Raw genomic sequence first — 19205 nt, 5'->3', positions numbered from 1 at the left:
CATGTTCAGAGTGTTTACATACGGAGCAGCGCGTCCTGTCTGCAGGTCAGAGCCGCATCATCAGACCAGCAAACTCATCAGTGTTACAGTTGGTTACATAACGGAGACTGAAGGGTTTAAGATGCGACAGGGACACAATCAAACATCAGCTTAGTGACGCTTACTGATGCTTCGTGTGTGTATATTTTGATGCTTGCTATTAGCTTTGCAGAGAGAGTTTAAGTGCACGACTTTTACTTGGAAAACAACCTAAAGAGAATTTTAAAAAATGGCTTCTTTATGTATAATGTTTGCCGAATTAACACGAACGCCCCAAAAGTTTAGAATTTGTTAGCAATAATGTTTTGCAAAGTTAAAAAGTTTCTTCACAACGCCACAACTCACAAAATTTAGCGATTTCTTAATGGAGTCTGGGGACTTTCTTCAACGACTTCAAGTAATACACCTATATTAGTTACTGTTTAATGTACACATAAGATTTGAATACTCTTAAGTTATGAATTTCATTTAATTTTTAGAAATAGTAACGAATAAACGCTACTTCTTTGAAGCCCATCCTGAAAATCACCAGACTCCCTTCAAAAATTGCTAAATTCTGTGAGTTGTGGAGTTAGCAGAAACGGTCTAAACTTTTAAAAAACTGTCGACAAGAAATTCTTAATCATTTGTTCCTTCTTGTAAATTCGGCATTAAATGCAACATGAAGTTGTTTATTTCCTTGTGTCAGCATCACTGAACCAGCCTGTCTGTTTCTGTGTGTAAAGTGCGTCTCACCTGCCGACATTTAGCAGCTGTTTGAACATAAGTACTAAATTAATTCGTTTTTTGAGGGTAAACATGTCAAATTGTACAAATAAAATAAATAGCAACCAATATAGGATAATTCTTTGTTGCTCGCGAAGAAAGCCGCCAGACTCCCTTAAGAAATTGCAGAATTTTGTGTGTTGTGGTGTTAGCAGAAACTTTCTCAACCTTGTGAAATGCCGTCAACAAGAAATTCTTAATCAATTGGGCCTTCTTGTAAATTCGGCTCAGGACGGGTGTTGATACCAGCTCTGACTTTCACAGTATTTATTCAGCACCTAGATCTGCTTAATAATAAAGAAAAGACTTAAGAAAATCTCACTTTCTACAAGGCGAGATCTTTCACCCTTCCTGTCTGTGGTCCTGAAATCTGTTCAGTAGTTTTATTTCTCCTTTTAAATAGATGACACACGACTTTTCAACTCTGTAAGTGACGAACAACCCACATCTGCCCACAGCTCCTCCATCTGTGTACCTGACAATGTAAACAGCTCGTGATGATGCACACCTGTTAATGAGCTTCCACCCTGTTTACATGTCAGCAAACGATGCTTTATGTTTGTGTGTTGTGTTGTGTTATTCCCACTGGACTCTGGTCATTACTGTGTATGTGCCGTCATAAGTCAGTTTCCCGGTGGATTCATGACAAACTAACAACCCTGCAGGAGACGATTTCTTCTCGAGTTAATCAGCGTTACTCTTCTGATGTTTGTGCACATCTGTTCCGTGGCATCGTATGATATAAAACAACTCTGTGTCATGAGGCTCATGAGTTTTGGTTTCATGCACAGATAACGATCACATGATAAACAAATGGAAGCTCTGACTAAAAGCTGCTGCCTGTCGCTCTCACTCTGCAGGTTTGCTGCTGCGTTCAGCACATCTGCTCGCAGCTTTCTGTCGCAAGCTCGGGTGAGGAAACACCTTCGACGCGGCGGCTTTATTTAGCTCGTCCGACACAAAAGGAGGAATGTTGGAACTCAGCGGGCCGCAAAGTGGATAATTGTTTCACTGTCGCAGGGCGTTTATCCAGCGACACATGAGAACAACATGAGGGAGGCAGCGAGCGGCTCTCTGCAGCTGGATGACTGATGGAGGGAAAAGGTCAAGATCCCTGCAAAACTTCTAGTCTGAGGAAGAGTTACACGTTTGGTTGGTGTTTGTATGAGGCTGATCAGAGCCCGACTGATCCTGGACCTGTGAGGACGACTGACTGACTGCTGATGTTTATCATTTTACCCTTCAAAAAACATATTCAAGGCGTCTGGATCTCCTGTATTTCTTTAGTTTTGCCTCCTTGCTCTGATTCAGGAGGACTTCATGTTTCAGTCCGGCTCATTTAAAGTCACAATCCTACATTTGTGTTTGTCTACAGCAGTCAAAATGTGTGTCCAAGTAAGTTACAGTCGTTTATTATTGAATCACTGCAGTGAAAAGCAGCATCTTTCATTTCACCGACCACGTAGATGTGAGCAAAAAAGTAAACACAACGTTAATTAAATCATAACAGAGGAAACTGAGGAGAAAGAGACTTTTTTTCCCCCCAAGAACGTTGCAAGAAAAGTAACTCGGCTACAACCATCGCTTGTTGGTGTAATCAGGTTCACTACGGAGTCCCTGAAGGCTCAAACGAGTCATTTAATACGACTGAAAAGCTGAGAAACTCAACTTTACACGAGCGTTTAAAGCATATGGTTGGATTAGCGGTTTAAAAGGTATTACACATTTTAGAATGAGGTAGTTTATCGTAAATAACAAAGAATACTAGATGATTTTGTGTTAAAGCGCTCAGTGAGCTACATCGTCACCAACATGGCCGCCGACTGGGCTCAGAAAAGGTGAGTAAAGAAAGATGAAAATCACAATAAATCTGCTCATATTGACAACAGCAGTTCTGTGAGCTGCTGATATTCAGGCGCAGCTCTACAATGTTTGTTTTCATGGAGACTGTTGGCTGTCAAATGTGGAATTAAAAAGATCTCATTGTAGTGACGATCGGTCTCTTTACACCTGAACTCAACTGAAAAAACACTCATATTTAATGGCTTGATGAGTAATAATAATAATAATTAAGGGTATTAAAATGTTCCTGCTCTCCTCGTGTTTGTGTCCCTGACCTCTCGTGTCATTAGGATGCAGCCATCTTGTGTTAAAGGACAAACATGCTGCTTTTCCAGCCATCTGACATCCTGTAAAAACATTCCTCCGCTGCCCCCCGGTGGACGAGAGTGGGATCACAACCCCTGTGTTAAAACTCAATGACAGACAAACAAATAAAACAAATCATGATTCTGGAGGTGAAGCAGACGTCGTGGATTCAGAACAGGGCTTTAAATTAATTTATTAAAAAAAAAAGCATTTCTCCACTGAAGCAGAACAAACATCAATTTTTTTCCGTTACTATTGTTTGGAACGTGTACAATCAGAAAACAGACTCGCCAGGTCGCCGGAACAGAGTAAAATAATCAAGCAAAAAAAAGGAGGGGAGAGGAGGAGGAAGAGGAGGAGGAGGGAGGTCTGCCAACACCACAACGTCAACACAGCCGGGAGGACCAGGACCAGGAGGAGGACCAGGAGGAGGAGGAGGAGGAGGGTGTGAGGGGAAACAAAAAAGGAAGAAGAAGAAGAAGAAGGAGAAGGAGGAGGGAAATGAAAAACACAAACATTTAATCAAGTGCAGGTGTGGTTTTTGGACAAAGCAGGTCTTTTTTTTTTTTTTTTCCTTTTTTTTTTTCCTCTGTTCAATTTACAGTTCATCTTCTCTGTTTTGTCGGATACATGCAAGGTCAACATCTGGAACTACACATGGAGATTTCATATGCTTAATATCGGTTATCTGTGCAAGTATTAAAATATGTAGGTATAACTAAGCAAATTTCATTATGGATATGTCAGAACGAAGGGGGAGAGAGAGGGGGGGGGGGAGAAAAAGAAAACAAATATTACGAAATAACAATTACACTGTTTCACCGAACAGAAGGAGGAAGTCCACGTAGAAATTTAAAAAATAAAAAGTAGTGAGATATTTCTAACTTAGTTACCGAAATGTCCTCGACCTCATCATTTTGTACGCTTCCTTTAATTAAATTACTTATCTAGATAATTGAAAATACATTAAAATAAAAAAAAAAAAAAAAGAGAAAAGAATCCTATGCTCCACATTTGAACAACAAAATACTGCATATCTACGTACAGCTGCGATAAAAGGAAGGTCAGTATTGTGAGAGGCTAGCTGCCAGAGTTTCAGGAATATTGGCTCCGAGTTGATCCCTTTCTGAATGCGTTGACCGGTTTTTTCGTTACACGTGTTGCTCGGTTGGTCGCTTCGTCCTGGCGGGGGGTCCGGTGGGAGGGGGGGGGCGTCGTCTGCTGGCTGCCGGAGTCTCCTATCTGCTCTGAGGTAGATGCGACAGAAAGGTGGCGTCCAGCCCCGAGCTGAGTCTCCCCCGCTGGACCGCTTGAGGTCAAAGGTCAGCTCTTAAGGGTTAATTGTTGTTAAGGCTTCCTGTGGTCTTGGTTTTTTTTGTTTTTTTTTAGTCACTCTCCTGTTTCAGTGGCTCACAGGGGACACCTTTGAGTTCATCTTTGTCCCGTTTAGTTTTTGTTTTTTGTTCTCAACCCACGTTCCAGTCTTTTAAAGGGGTGGACATTATTTCTTCCTTTTTCGATGCTCTAGAACAGATAAAAACCCAACGTGAAAATGAAAAAGAATCCTCTCCGTTTTGGCACCTCGGGAGTCAGCGGTAGAAGGAGGAGAAACAAAACGAACGACAGGGACGAGGAGAGAGAAACCGTGGAGGGAGGAGAAGGTGGAGGTGGATGTGGAGGTGGTGGGAGGAGGAGGAGGAGGGGAGGAGGGTCGTGTGGTGTGTGGTTGTACAGACTAGTTGTGGGCTCCCGAGTTGTTAGCTGCTGACGAGTCCGCCGGGGTCGAGGAGGTCGGGGCCGCCTCGTCTTCTGATTTGATGCGCTTGGCGTCGGGCTGTTCGGCGCCCAGCTGGTCCCCGTTCTGTCGTTTGGTGGGGAGGAGGGCTGAGGCGGAGGCGTGGGTCGCCAGCAGGTGGAGGGGGCTCGCCACCACTGTAGCTGAACGGGAGGAAACAGAAGAGGAGAAGCAGGTTAGCAGAGGAAACACCCGACTGACAGAGCTGCTCGCGCTGTGGTTAACCAACGGGGCGGATAACAAAGCCTCGTGATTCACTGGAGGCTCAGAGAGTCTTTATTGTTTCAACATCTAACCGAGTGAAGGAGACGTTGTGGTCGACTTCAGTCAGAAGAGCGAGTAACCACACTGGAAACGATTACAACTGAAGACACCAAACTAGAGAGTTTAAAGGAGACGTACATTAAAACAGAGTGAGCAAAAGAATTTAAAGCAAAAATGACAAAACTTCTTCTTTTCTTCATCTTACGTGACTGTAAATTTAACATCTTTGGCAGAGCGATTAGGATTTTTCTACGTACGTATGTTTAACTAACGACAAACTCAGCCAACGTTCATTACAACAAAGCACATCTTCTCATAATGTTCGTATAGTTACTATGACTGAATGTCTTCTCATAGCGAGACCTGAAAAAAATGACTCATTAAGATCCGAAACTCACACCGACAAATTCTTCTTTTCCCCTGAAGGTTCATTAACAACAGATCTACGCTGACATCAGCAGGAGAGCTCGTTAGTTTCTGGGCAGCTAACTTGAGGTGTGTTTGGCTAAGGAAGCTAACAAAGCTAATGCAGCTAACAGGAAACACAGAGCGGGACTGAGCATCAGAGGAACATGAACACACACGTTGGCAGTGAATTAAGTTCTTCAGCTGAGAACAGTTTGAAGACTTGTAACTAACAACTGTTGATGATAAAATAAAGGAAAGACATTTTGATTTTGACTTCTGGGCTGTTAAAGTAGTTTTTTCAGGACAGCGGTGAAGAGACACTGGCCGTTTTTAGACAGAGCACCAAGCCGCCAATTTGCCGTCCTTTTGGCGGCTCGGTCTGCGGTTTTAGACAGAGGGCGGCAAACTGGGGGTCTGTTGTGGTCCGCCGATTTTCCTTCTCGGAGGGTACACTTATTGCCGCCTCGCCTGCGATCTAAAAACGAAGCGGCAATGTGCCGGCCTCTGCGTGAGGTGGGCGGAGGTGTTGATGACCTGCACTGTTGTGTGACCACAGCCGGGGAGTTTTAAAACCAGGAAACAGCTGATCACAGCAGTCAGTCCATCACTTCATCCGCGGACATTAAGATGAACTGGACAGCCGCTGAGATCCAGGAGATGCTAGCGTCTCCTCGGTCTCTGTAGCTGTTTGGCTGTGTTAGCTTGTTGTTGTGTCGGCAAGCTAGGAACGGTCGCTACATTCAAATTAAAAGCCCCCCGCTAAGAACCCAGTTCTAAACTCCAATGGGGTGCAATGTAAAGCTCTTATTTTGAAGACAACTTCCAGCTTCACGTCACGTCACGTCACATGTTTACGCCTACCTCAGAGGGAGGCCGGCACATTTCCGTCCTTACCTTTGAGCAAATGTGCCGCCTTTTCTATCTAAAAAGGACTAATGTGATTACAGCATACGAACATGAACACAAACACAGCTGACGTGTCTCACCTGAGCTGACGGGTCCCTGGATGGCAGTGGTGATGCTGTGGGTGCCGTTCTGTGTGATGGCCTTAATGGGCAGCTGGTGCTGACCCATGGGGGCCGACTGCACTATGGTGACAGTCTGCAGGGGCGTGGCCGACTGGGTGCTCTGGATGATGCGACTGGAGCCGCCTATAGAGGTGATGGTGGGGACCGTCTCCACTTTGACTGAGAGGAGGACACAGACGTCAGTGAAGGTTCACGTGGCAGAAAATCAGCGGAAAGAAAAGTTTTATTTGGGAACATGTGAGCAAAAAAACAAAAACTCTGTCATGAGAGTCTCATTTACATATGAAAGATCAAAGTGTGGAGGATTTTCCGCTCCCTCCCTCCTCACGTCATCTCATTACTCTGCCTCAGAAAACTGATGTTATAAAAATAAGCCGAGTACAGACTGCACAAATAATACGATGAATGGAGGGTTATGAAACGAGCAGTGACGTCAATTTAGTAAACTGATATCACTGCTTTTAAATTATAAACATGAAGATATGAACCGTAAACTAAATGTTGCTGTAAGCGGCATCTTTAGACCTCGTTGTAGACAAATAACTTGGATTTACATTTATATCCAACTACAGACATGTTTTGTTTACATGAATGACGATGAAACACCAGATTATATTAAAAATTAAGCAATCATCTTTGTAATTAAACATAAAAGCATTACAGCTGCGATGAACTCAAAGCAATTCATCATTTTTGCTAATTAATTCATGTGGTTGAGCCGTTTTAGAGGAAAACAAAGTCAAAATGTTTTGATTCCAGCTTCGAAAAAAGGTTTCTTTCGTCCTCTATGAGAGGAAATTGAGTATTTTTTTGGGTTTTGGACACAACAAGACATTTCAGGATGTTCTCTACAGCTTTGGGAAACACTGATAGACATTTTTTACCATTTTAAAAATACCACCACTTAATAAATAACTTTTTTTCCCCAAGTGATCGAGCTCTGGGATCAACAGCTGCTGTTGCCAGTAGGGCTGCCGTCTAAACTGTTTGGTAATCAATAAAACATCTTAGTCTCGATACCAAAACAAGACTTTCTCAGTTACTGGTTTGATAAACAGGCTTCTGATGGCAGCAGATGAAAGCACCTCCCTCCCGCCTCACCTTTGACCTCCGTGTGCTCTCCGTTCTCCTGCAGTTCGCTCTTGTTGATGATGGTGGCCGGCTGGGCGATGACGGCGGAGCTGAGGGACCCTGCTGGGATCTGCTGCAGGACGTGGACCGTCTGGACAGCAGGCTGGGAGGTGCTGGTGCTCACGGGGGAGGCCATGGTGTAGGTCACTGGCTTAATGGTTTGAGGTAACTGACGCGGGACTGCTATGAGTACCGGCTGGTTGTTAACAGGCGAGCCTGAAACACAAACGCTGCTTTAAACCTCGGAGTCGGAGAGAGGACGCCAATCAGACAGTCGAGGGAGAGAGTGAGGGAGCTCGTACCTGGTGTGTTTTGTGCAAAGCGTGCTTCCTGGATGACTGCCAGTTTGGGCTGGGTCACTGTGGTGGAGGTCGGGGCAGGAGCCGAGGAGGTGTCCAGCTCCAGGGGGACCGGGGAGCCCTCTCGTGATAGGCTGTCGGGGGTCTGGACGCCGCTCGAGTGAGCGGAGAGAACCCCCGAGTGATTGGGAGACGCTGGGGCACTCCTGAGGGTCAGACAGGTTCACCGTCACATGTCAGTATGTACGAGTTAAGAGGTGACTGATGACTGTTTGAGTGTAAGGAGTTAAAAAGGTTCCTGTACTGACCTGGAGGAGAGGGGTCCGTGTGGGGTCCTGAAGCAGGGGACTCCCCGGGGCCTTCGTTTCCTGAAGGCCTGCTCGATGAGCTTGCCCTCCGAGGACGGGTCTATCCTCCAGAACGAACCTTTGCCCGGCTCCTCCTGCGACCGCGCCACTTTGATGAAGTAGCGGTTCAACGACAGGTTGTGACGGATCGAGTTCTGCAGCAGGGGATGAAGAAAAAGGTCATCATCAAAAATACACGTTGTTTTGGAGCGGGCGAGTTAAACTGCGTCCTCTAACAGACGGACTCACCTGCCAGCCCTTGTCTGCAGTCCTGTAATAAGGGTAATTCTTTGTGATGTGATTGTAGATTCCGTTTAGTGTGAGCTGCTTGTCCGTAGCCAGTGTGATGGCCTGGACGATCAGCTGTGCATAGGAGTACGGAGGTTTGGAGTCGTCCTGTGGAGCGAGAGCAGAAACACACGTGATGAATTATGTTTCTGCAAACATCAGGAGGCCTCATGACAACTGCAGCTGTCAGATATGTAACACAGCACTGCAAACTGACCAGGGACAACACGGACAACTCATCTGATTATCTACTCCATCAGCTGCGATGACATATTGTGATGACATATTGTGTGTCGACAGCAGCATTTAAAAGACGCATTGAAAACCAGTTTGGAGCTGAACACAAAGCGCCCTGTGGCTGTGTCTTAAAGGGCAGTGAAAGAAGCGATGACATGTTGAGCAGCATCTCAAACTAAAGGTCAGGACTGAAACACTCGACCGGACCGTGAGGCTCTCACCTTGGGACTGTCCCCTCCGGAGGCGTCTTTGTCGTTCTCAGGCTGCGAGTTGTCATTAAGAAGCTGCAGCTCTGCAGAGCTGACCATGCGGCCGCCCATCCTGTAGCCTGACGAGCCTGCGCCTCGCGGGCTGGAGGGGCACGAGTTAGCAGCACTGCAGGAAAAGAAAAAGAAAAAACACAAGAACAAGACTGTCAGCTGCCAGGAAACTCAGCGCAGAGACGGCTTACAGGAATAAACAACCAACAATATGTTTGGATTAAGTGCTTGAGGCTAAAACATAACTAGCCTGTCGTGTCCCAGAAGGGCCACGGTTCTGTTTCCTGGCTCGGCTCAGCCGCAGTCTGTGCTGCAGTGGCACGCTTTTGGCCGACTTCTATGCAAATCACACTACCACCTCCCAGATTGTCTCCAAACACTGCAGTCTCGTTAGGAGACACAATCAGGCCTGAAGCTACGACGCGTTCACATCTTAATCGCTTCTAATTATCCGGTTAATATTGGGAGTAACCAGGGGATGAAGAGACTTTATGTAAAGAAGCTTCTCCATATTTATTGTGTGTTGCAGCACTCGGGGGACTCTGGAGATGTTGGTAAACCAAACAAAGACGCAGCAGCAGCTCAGGATTCAGGAACATGTGCTACACCTGCTGCCTCCTTCATTACACCGACTGCTCGTCTGCCAACAGTAAACATGTTTTATCATATAACCTTCAAACGGGCCTCGTACGAAGGAAGAAACCTGGTTGGTTTTCAGCCATCTGGCTGAGATCAGGAGGCTGAGAGGATCTAAGAGTCTGAGATGGAGCCGGCTCTCTCTCTGAGCCCTGCAGTGGCTGAACTAAGCCTAAGCTGATCACCATGCAGGGGCAATATCAAGGTCAGCTGACACGCCAAGGTCACCCAGGGGGGTGTGGGAGTGACTCCTCGCCACCCGGCGCCGATCGAGGGTCGCGGGAACTTAATCTGTGCTGCGAGTGATAAAATGGTGGAAGAAGGTCCAACAGTCTTCTCTCGGGGAAACCGACACAGCTCGACTTCTGATGTTTAGTTTATTACCAACGTTGGGATAAATCCCACCAAGGTGTTCATCATCAGGAATTAATGGGATGCTGGATGAATGAGGCCCATTAATTCCTGATTACAGACACATTGAATAAGAGTATTATCCCACTTATACCATGGCCACTCGCCAAAGAAAAGAAATTACACCATTCATTTATATTCTCATGTGATTGTAGCCGGAACATTCACTATCCTGTAAGGTTCTTATGCAAAGGAAAATGTTCACAACTCCAATAAATGGCGGTTTAGCAGCCATCTTTCTCTTTCTTCCATCACTGTTCTGAATATTAAGTTAAACAATAAACATCCATCCTGACAACGTGCAAGCTAAATATCTCCACGTACTTTGAGATCACATTCTCATGATTCTATCTGCTCTGATAAACATGCGTCTTCTTTTTGTTTCCAAAAATCCTCATTTCTGTCGTCCAGACGCTGAACAATAAAGACTGAGCTTCTGAACACCTTCAACCTGGACGGAGGTTCAAGCTAGTGTCATCGTGAAACTGAAATATCTGTCGATAAAACAACGAGACGTCGACGACCTTCAACCGTGTCAAACGTACACATTAAGCTTCAAAACTAGCCTCAAACCGAACAAGCAAATTACTGCGAAATCTTTGCTGTGACACAGAACGAGATCACTAAACGCTCCACAATCATCTGTGAGCAGACTTCCTACTAATCTGTGGAGTGAAATCATCTCGGCAGCTGTTAAATATTGAGTCATAAGCAGAAAAGTCACTTCCTGCCTGTGAAGCATGTAATAACCTGCAGTACCTGATGGTGCCGGTGGGCGATGGCAGGGGGCTCATGAGGTGAGCGATGTTGTCTGGAATGTTGATGGTCAGCGGGGAGATCTGGGGCTGCACCGGCTTCACCGGGGACTCTGGAGCTTCACGCTTCACCTTCTTCCCGGTGGACAGGGCCGTGAATGTGATCTTGATGTTTGTGCTGGGGAACCTGAACGTGCACCTGCGAAAGGAAAAACAAACAAGACTTACAAAAAGGTGTTTCGAGGGAAATCAAATCAGTCTGAACTTGATAACGACACGCCGACTGCAGCTGAGGTGGAACCGTTTGCCGACTGACTGACTTTAATTAGCCGACAGAGACGACGTGCGAGTTAATTACATTTGAATACTGATGCTCGGTGAGACGCCCGTCTTCCACCGGCATCATCTGAACCCGAGGATTTATTAGATGGCTCTACTTTGCTTCACTGCAGAGGAGCGAAGCTGTTCTGGTGTGGCTGCTCTGGGGGGAGCGGTGGCCTCGATGGAGGCCCAAATTAGTCCGAGTGGTAAATATAAAGCGTGCTTACAGCGCAGCAGCTTCAGCATCGTGCCAGCTATTAGAAACACGTCTCAGATGACAACGTGCACTTCAGCTTAAAATGTGTCAATTGATTCACAGCAAATGAGGTGACAACAGAGACGCATCAGGTGTAGAATGATAAATATTGATGACTTCAAGTGTCATTTTCTGTCTGCAAGTTGGTTTTCTTTTGGTTTTGGACTGTTTGTCGGACAAAAAAGAAATATGACGACATGATGACAGTATTTCTTGCCATTTTCTAGACTACATGATACACAATACAAATACTAGGTGGTTTATTATTCTGCAAACAATCAGTACATATTCCCCCAACATCCTCTGAACCTTTGCTTCATATACAACAATGACTTTCAAAACGTTGCTGAAAAACAGGTTAAGGACTTGTTCCACTTTCCTTTAAATCCAACACACCTTGTGGTCCAATGAGGCTGCCTCCTACAGAACCTGGTACCTCTACCTGTAGATCAGACCTACATCGCGTCCTGCTGCCCTCGATAAAATAAAGTTACTGCTGTTCTCCTCAGTACGGCAAAAACTGAGAAGACTAGTGCGCCGAGCTGCCGAGCAAATAATCACGACACCAAAGGATGTTAGGAGTGATGTGCTGATGTGTCTTGGTTGTGACACAACGGATGGAAAAAAATATCCTGATACAGGTGAGGCTGGATTCAAACCTACAACCACCTCAACAACCAACCACAACACAGACTGAAGCCACGTCAACAGATCAGAGTCAGGCTGATAAATAACAGAATATAAGACTGTAAAACATTTACGGTAACTGGGCGTGAGGAGGCGGTGTGTGTGTGTGTGTGTGTGTGTGTGTGTGTGTGTGTGTGTGTGTGTGTGTGTGTGTGTTGACTTGCTGTCGGAGGGGGGAGTGATTGAGAAAGCGCAGCTAGTATCAGTATCAATACTGAGGAAACGTGTAGTGAAACCATTTCAAATATTCATTAAAGATATCGACTGATGTTTCTGTACTTTTGACGACACTATACGGAATGTTTCTTTAACAAAAACACGTGTTTAAGACAAAAAAAAAATCTCAAATCTCAAATTTCGATCAAGGTATTAATTAGCTTAGAGAAGTTGAGGTGTTCTGGTTTCCATTTTTAATAGATTTTTAGGTCCAAGTAGTTCTGATGAACCGTGTGTGAGCAGGCTTTGGTTACATGCAGATAAACGGCGCATGTCGACAGCAAAAGAGCCACAGGACACTTATCGAAGTGTAATCTCAGAACCCATCAGCTATCGTCTGGTGGTTTAGCTTTTTATTTAGCAACCTCGGTTACATAGATTAGCAGAAAAGCTCCGTTGTTGCACTTTAAGTCGTTAAATCGCACTGTGAACACTGACCAGAACACCAACAAGTACGTCTGGGCCCGGATGTCGTTTGCTCCCAGTCAGCCAAGATTATATCTGAATTAACTGATCAAGTGTTGACTGGTGTCATGTATATCTTTACTGTCTGAAGGAACAGGTCTGCTCCTCTCACGCTGGACATGAAAACTATTTGCTGATTTTTAAAAATGACCATCTTCATGTCTCCCTTCGACGCCATCACGATATAAAACTACAACAACCGACAACGTGAAGTTAGGAATGCACAGCAGCTGCCAACAGAAACTGAGCACCGGGTTAAAGGTGGTTTCCTTGTAATTAAAATACTTTGGAGCCGCTCGTCATCGGAGGATTGGAAACATTCAAATCTGACGGATGAGGGTAAAACGTTCACAGATAATAGAAGGAAGCCTGGAGACGGAGCGGGCACACACACTGGCTTTCGTTTAGTTAAAAGGGTGCCAGGCACAGTTTCTTTCGCCAGGCCCTCACAGAGCTGGCATCTGCTGAGGGAACCGTTTCCCCGACACCTACATCTCAAATTAGCTTTGCTGCTCACAGGAGGAGAGCGAAACACTTCCTGGAGCCGGGCTGCTACTGGAGGGGAGAGGCTTTCATTATGCGCGTGCCCTCCGAGCACCCTTTCCTTTCGGGGAGCGTAGAGAGACTTCTCTGTGGGTCTGATGGAAGTTGTGGAGGATCCTTAAATAACATCAGAGCCATCTCAATATCTGGAGACTGTGTTTAACTGACAGAGTGGGGACAATGATATCTAAATATACCGATAAATAATAAATCATCAAACACGATCCTGCTCCTTTATGCTCTTCAGCGTGGCTCGCCGCGCTGTCAGTGAGCACCGCTGTATATTAGTCACAACACAAACGAGCTCGGCTGTCAGCCATTAGGGCAACTTTAATAAGGGAATATTAAATCAGGAGGACTGTGTGCAGTATAGTACACAGGCAGCGTGGGTTGGTTTAGACTGTGCATGAAATATTTCTCTATTAGGAGACTTTAAACAAACAAGGTCGTCTCCTGAACTCTTCCCTGCAGCTAACCTGATGTATTTCAGGGTTGTAGGCCAGCCGGATCATCTCACGTCATGATCGATTTCTGTCAGTAAACGATGGCCTCGACAAAAATCACACTCACGTCATTTTGTACCCTAAAGGTTGTAGTTTAATTTCACAAAAGTGTGTACTAAACAGAGCGAGCCAAGATGGAGGCGCACAGAAACGCAGCAGCTATGAGCTCTGAGTGACTATTTTATCTGGGAGGTATCAATTTCATTCTTCGGTAGCCATTTTATTTTTATTCTATTATTACTACTTTCATCTATATTCTGCACTACAACACTCAGATATAGATGCTCTGCACAATGACAATAAATACCTGAATCTGATCTTATCTTCTCAGTCTCGGCTAGAAAACCATATTTGTCTCCCTGTCGTGGTTTGAGGGGTAGAAAAATCTTCTTTCTGCACTGAACCAAAGAACTAGGTCAGGAACTATCTCATCAAATACTGAGCAAACCAGATGGAAGAAATATTTGACTGGATCAGATTCCAACATTTGATACGTGTCCACATACCAATCAGAAAGTGTTCATAGTCCAGAGTTTCCAAAACAGCCAAGACTTGATGTTTATATATTGTTTTACGAGGCTTTTGAGAAGAAGATCAAAACTACCATTACAACATGTTTTATCTCTCCAGCTAGGGCCGACCACTATGAGGTAAAATGCACCATAAGCTTTTTTTTTTTGCAGTAATAAATCACAGCCTTTACAGCAACGTTTTCTGCCGACAAGTTGCATTCCTGCTCACGGTATTCAGTGAAGACCCGCCGCTAATTAGGTTGACCAATCCTCCATCCCAACACAAATCAAGGCTTAAAGATTGCTGGTGTAAAAAATAAATATTGTATGCAGCCAGGAAATGTGCATGAAGGCAACACACACAATCATGGAGGACAGTGAAGGTGTCACAAAACAAGCAGCTTCTGTGCTATGGACGTGATTTCAGCAGGAAAAGTCTCAGATATTGAATATTTATACATTAATATTCTACATTTTGTTGCATGCTTAACTGAAAAAGGTTCTAAATAAGAGGATATAACTGTACTTTTATTTGTAGTGTTTATCCTAAAAATATGTCTTTATACCTGGTTATTCTGCATAAACCATATATTTAATTTACAAAAAGAAAATATGCTTGTTCGTTATATTTATCGTTATCTGTTTTTTTAAATGACCCGTTTATTGGAATATGAGATTTTGCTCATATTGCACTGGTTAATGTTTCAGGTAATCATTACATAGTTTATAAATGTTGTCCAATTGCTCAAAGCCAAAAGATATTTATCGCAATGATATTAAACTTTACATTTGAGAAGCCTGAACCAGCAAACGTTTGCCACTTACGCATCTTAATGACCAAAACAAGGGACATCTGTTCGATCAAGAGGTTCAGTATCATTTAAAAGTTTTAGTTGTCACTCCTAAAAAGAAATCAATCCATCAGAGGATGTAATTTGATCAACGAATATGTAATCAAGCCATACATATTCCTAGCATTAACTAATTGCTTAATTAACTGAACAGCACTACATGCATCACGTTTAATTCATAACCAGACATTTTTGTTTTGTCTGAGTGGAGCTTGGTGGTCCGGAAAACTGCGTCCTCATTGTTGAGTGTCCCCCCTCAAAGCGAGCATTCACTGAAGCCTCTTTATCAACCCCATTTCTCTCCTGTATGAACAATGAGGCCCGAACTCCAAAAACACAAAAAAACGCACAGTTGCTATGCTGCTAAGCTGCGAGGACGGCAACAAACAAAGCCCGTCCGACTGAAAACTTTCACTTGATTTTCACCCCCCGCCCGCCCTGCTGAAAAACAAGAATGTAAACAAAAGAAGACAGCAAGACGGGGAAGAGCACCAACTTGGAGAGAATTTGCGGGTGTGGGAGAGGACAGGGAGGTGGAAGGGGGGAGAGAGGCTGTTCCTTTCTCTTCAGACTGTTTACATCACCAAAGAGGAATCCCTGGAACACAACCGAGCCGTCCCCCGGGCCACAGCGCAACCAGTTCTCTCATGCTGTCAATCTGTGGCTGCAGCGTGGACACTGAGGGTCTTTAAGCGTCCTACACCGGCTGGAGGATTACAGTAAAGCACGTCTTACTTGTGGAAGTGCATTTAGTAAAAGAGCGCCGCTGATTAAAAGCTCTTTATTGGCAGTTGGCCGGATCAATACGACAACCTGAAACCGCCGCTGCTCCTTCCTCCTTCCTGGTGAACTGTTAGAATGAAATGCACGAGTAGGCGCTTGATGTGGCTGCGAGCGGGGCAGAAACTGACTGACTAACCACCACCCTCAACACAAAACACGTTCAGCTGCTCACAATACTTTAGTGCAAAAAAAACAAAAAGTTAGCTGGTGCCGAAATTGCATCAAGTCAAAACAAGCTTTTTCTTTGTGGCGTACAAAAAAAAAAAAAAAAAAGGAAAAGTGGTTTCACATTGAGGAATTGCACAATAGCTGAGAGAAGTGTGGGAAGTCTGGCCAGTGTTGGCAGAGCCTGGTAGGTTTGTCTACATTACAAGTCACTCCAGTGAATAAACTGCAGCCGCTCTTTGGCGAGCTCAAATCCCAAATAAATCTGTCTGCTCCGAGCGTCAACAAACTGGGTTGTTGGATTTTGTTTTTTGGTCGAGATGATCTTCCCATTCTGGTTCGTCGTTTATATTCTGGCTGTGGAGCTACTGAGTAGTTTCACTGTCAATTTATCGAAACTAACCGATTCATCTTTTAATTTTCAGTAACATGAAAACATACGTACGTAATATTTCTTCTTGTATCTCCAATTTCCTTTTTTTTTTTTATCTATATGTTGTTACTTCTTTGCTTCTAATTTTGGAGATCTTAACCTAAATTGTTTTGTGTATGTAACAAATAAAGAAACTTGAACCTTGACTGAAAACTGTAAGTTACATTTTCCCCAAACGCACATTGACAAAACTGTTTTTTCTGTACAACCAACAGACCAAAACCAAAAAGATATGCAACGTATCACGATTACAAAGTGGAAAGAGCAGATCTTCGCGTGTGAAAAACAAGAACCAGGAAATGTTTTGACTTGTTTGCAGCCTATAAAATAACTGTGATGATTGGGTGGTGATTAGGATCCCACTGATGAAATCATTGTTTCATATCGCTTCAAAACCGATCTCTTACCACTTTATCGCTTACTTTCATCTGCGACTTTCTGCATACGCCAACTTAAACGTGACTTACATCCAAATCAAGCAGAGAATGTTTACTTTCATTCAGGTGCCAAGATTTACAGCCCATTAGTTCAATAACAGGCATATAGATTCCCCTGTGTGATAAATGTTTGTTTAGAAAGCAGCACATTTCACAACAGCACATAATCAACAGTCCTAAAAGTTGAACAGACAAGCTGCAACCTGCACAACGTGGCCCAGAAACTTTCTCTGAAGATCTGAACCAGCCTCCCTTACAAAAACACTCTAATTAAACTTTAAATCAAATAATCAGGCTCCAGTTCTTGATTGATGGTTAATGTTGGTACATGATTAGTGAAGCCCATTGGCTGGCTTGAGTTCGGTTGGTTTGAATGGAGGCCAAAGGTCCCGCAGGCTCTGCTGTTATGAGCCGGCAGGGCGGGGACGGACTGGTTTGTTTACGTTTCGGGGTCGAGAGGAGCTCCATTCACAACTACACAGAAGCCGCGGCTAACTTGCTAGCTACCATGTTTGCATGACAACAAGGGCGACTTGTTTACAGTATCACCAGGTGTACGTTTCCGACTCGAGAGTCTCCACGTGATACAAAACACACCACAAGTCAACATCAACAATAGCATCCCTGAAGCTAAGAGCTAGCAGAGTTATTTTTGCTAGGTAGCGCCGATACAGGCACTGAGGAATGCGGCTAACGCTAACTTAACCACGGGGAGGAATGTGGGATAAGAGCAGGAGGCTAATTAACACTGTTGCTAGCAAAAATGTCAACAAAGAAAATGGCAATGGGAACAGGATGCGGAGTTCTTGCTAACATGCTAAAACACGTGGTCCCCTTCGACCCCTGCTAGCCGATATAAACCCAATGTTGTTAACTGTTAACTTTAGCCGGCCGGCTACTAGCGCTAGCATCCACATGTTCACCGAGAGGGGAAACTTACATTCGCGGTAGCTGCAGAGGAGGGGCGCCCCGTCGGAGGAACACTCCGTCTACAAACACCCCGTTTTTACCGAGACACCTCAGGTAAAAATCTCCGCTGCCGGTGCCGTCGTCGCTGGCGGTGAATATCTCCAGATGCCTCCGTGATATGAAGCTGGAGTGGCCCATGCTCACGTCCACGGAGCCCTGAGACGAGTTCCGGCCGACGGTCACCGAGCGCTTTTTCATCATGTATTCGAATTCACGGCCCTCGAGCCGGGCAACCGGCCCAGACGATCCGCTCACCACGGCCATGTTCGGGTTAAACTGCCTAAACGACAAATATTGGGACAAATAAAACACCGGTGTGCAGACGCCCGACTGTGGCCTTACAGAGGCGTGAAAATGGAGTAAATCTACAAGAGGGGCATCAAATTCAAAACAGGAATTTAGAGGGGAACATGCGAGGCCAGGGACAGCGGCTCCGACCCACCGCCGAGAGAAAGGGTAGGGGAGAGATCCAACCAAACAGAGCAGGAGGCGGATATGACTTGACAGACAGCGCGCTCCACCAATGAGAATCCAGTGAGCTGTTGCAGCTCCGCGGCTGCAACCAATCACAGGCGAGAATTAATCCGAGGACGATTCAAGGTCGGTTGGTGTGTAGCAATACGCGCATATGCCGCCTGGTGAGAACGAAGACGCGCAGTGGAGTTTTTTTCAACCACACAGAGAAGGAGTGGAGCAACGAGTTCACACGTGCTATCAGTCACAATAATCCCCACAGCGACTGATTATCGATTATCTATGATAATGCATCGATATCACCGACTAATCACGCTTTAAAATCGAGAAATAAACACACGTATCCGGTCATTTTGCAGGATTCGGCTCCAAACAGTCTCCACGTCGCAGCAGGGTAAAGACACAGTGCACGACGGTCTTCCTCCTCCACTACAGAATCCATGCCGGGTTTCCCACGTCGCCCCCTTTGCAGCACCTTGCTACTCTATAATGATGAGGTTAGATATCTTTTTAAATCCACGTTACAGGCTGTAATCAGTGCAGACACAGATTGTTGCTGTGACAGACAGACAGAGCTGCATCATGGCGGCAGGCTGCAGGTCTGTCAGCCCGGCCTGTCCTGTCTGCACGCCTTGTTATCACCAGGGTGAGTGACCCTGCCATCTGTAGGCCACTTGTTTGTAAACACTGAGGGACTGTCTGTGCGGAAGTGGTGTGTGTGCATGTGTGTGCGTGTGTGAGACCAGCCAAGGCCTCTATCACAGGCGATAACACCTCTG

General features: G+C 45.1%; 1 protein-coding gene across 1 annotated transcript; it reads right to left on the bottom strand.

Annotated features, from left to right (window-relative positions):
* Positions 1-3129: 3129 nt before the first annotated feature.
* foxk2b (forkhead box K2b) lies at positions 3130-18426 on the bottom strand. Its single transcript, XM_030408318.1, has 9 exons — positions 17924-18426; positions 10816-11010; positions 8971-9124; positions 8474-8620; positions 8186-8379; positions 7881-8083; positions 7549-7794; positions 6406-6606; positions 3130-4890 (listed from the first exon to the last, which is right to left on the bottom strand). Exons 1-9 carry the CDS (start codon positions 18214-18216, stop codon positions 4688-4690), a joined length of 1836 nt encoding a protein of 611 aa, XP_030264178.1. The 5' UTR covers positions 18217-18426; the 3' UTR covers positions 3130-4687.
* Between the last annotated feature and the right edge of the window lie 779 nt (positions 18427-19205).

This window comes from Sparus aurata, chromosome 23, assembly GCF_900880675.1.
Source record: "Sparus aurata chromosome 23, fSpaAur1.1, whole genome shotgun sequence".
Lineage (NCBI taxonomy): Eukaryota > Metazoa > Chordata > Actinopteri > Spariformes > Sparidae > Sparus > Sparus aurata.
This window is presented reverse-complemented; position numbering and strand designations above follow the sequence as displayed.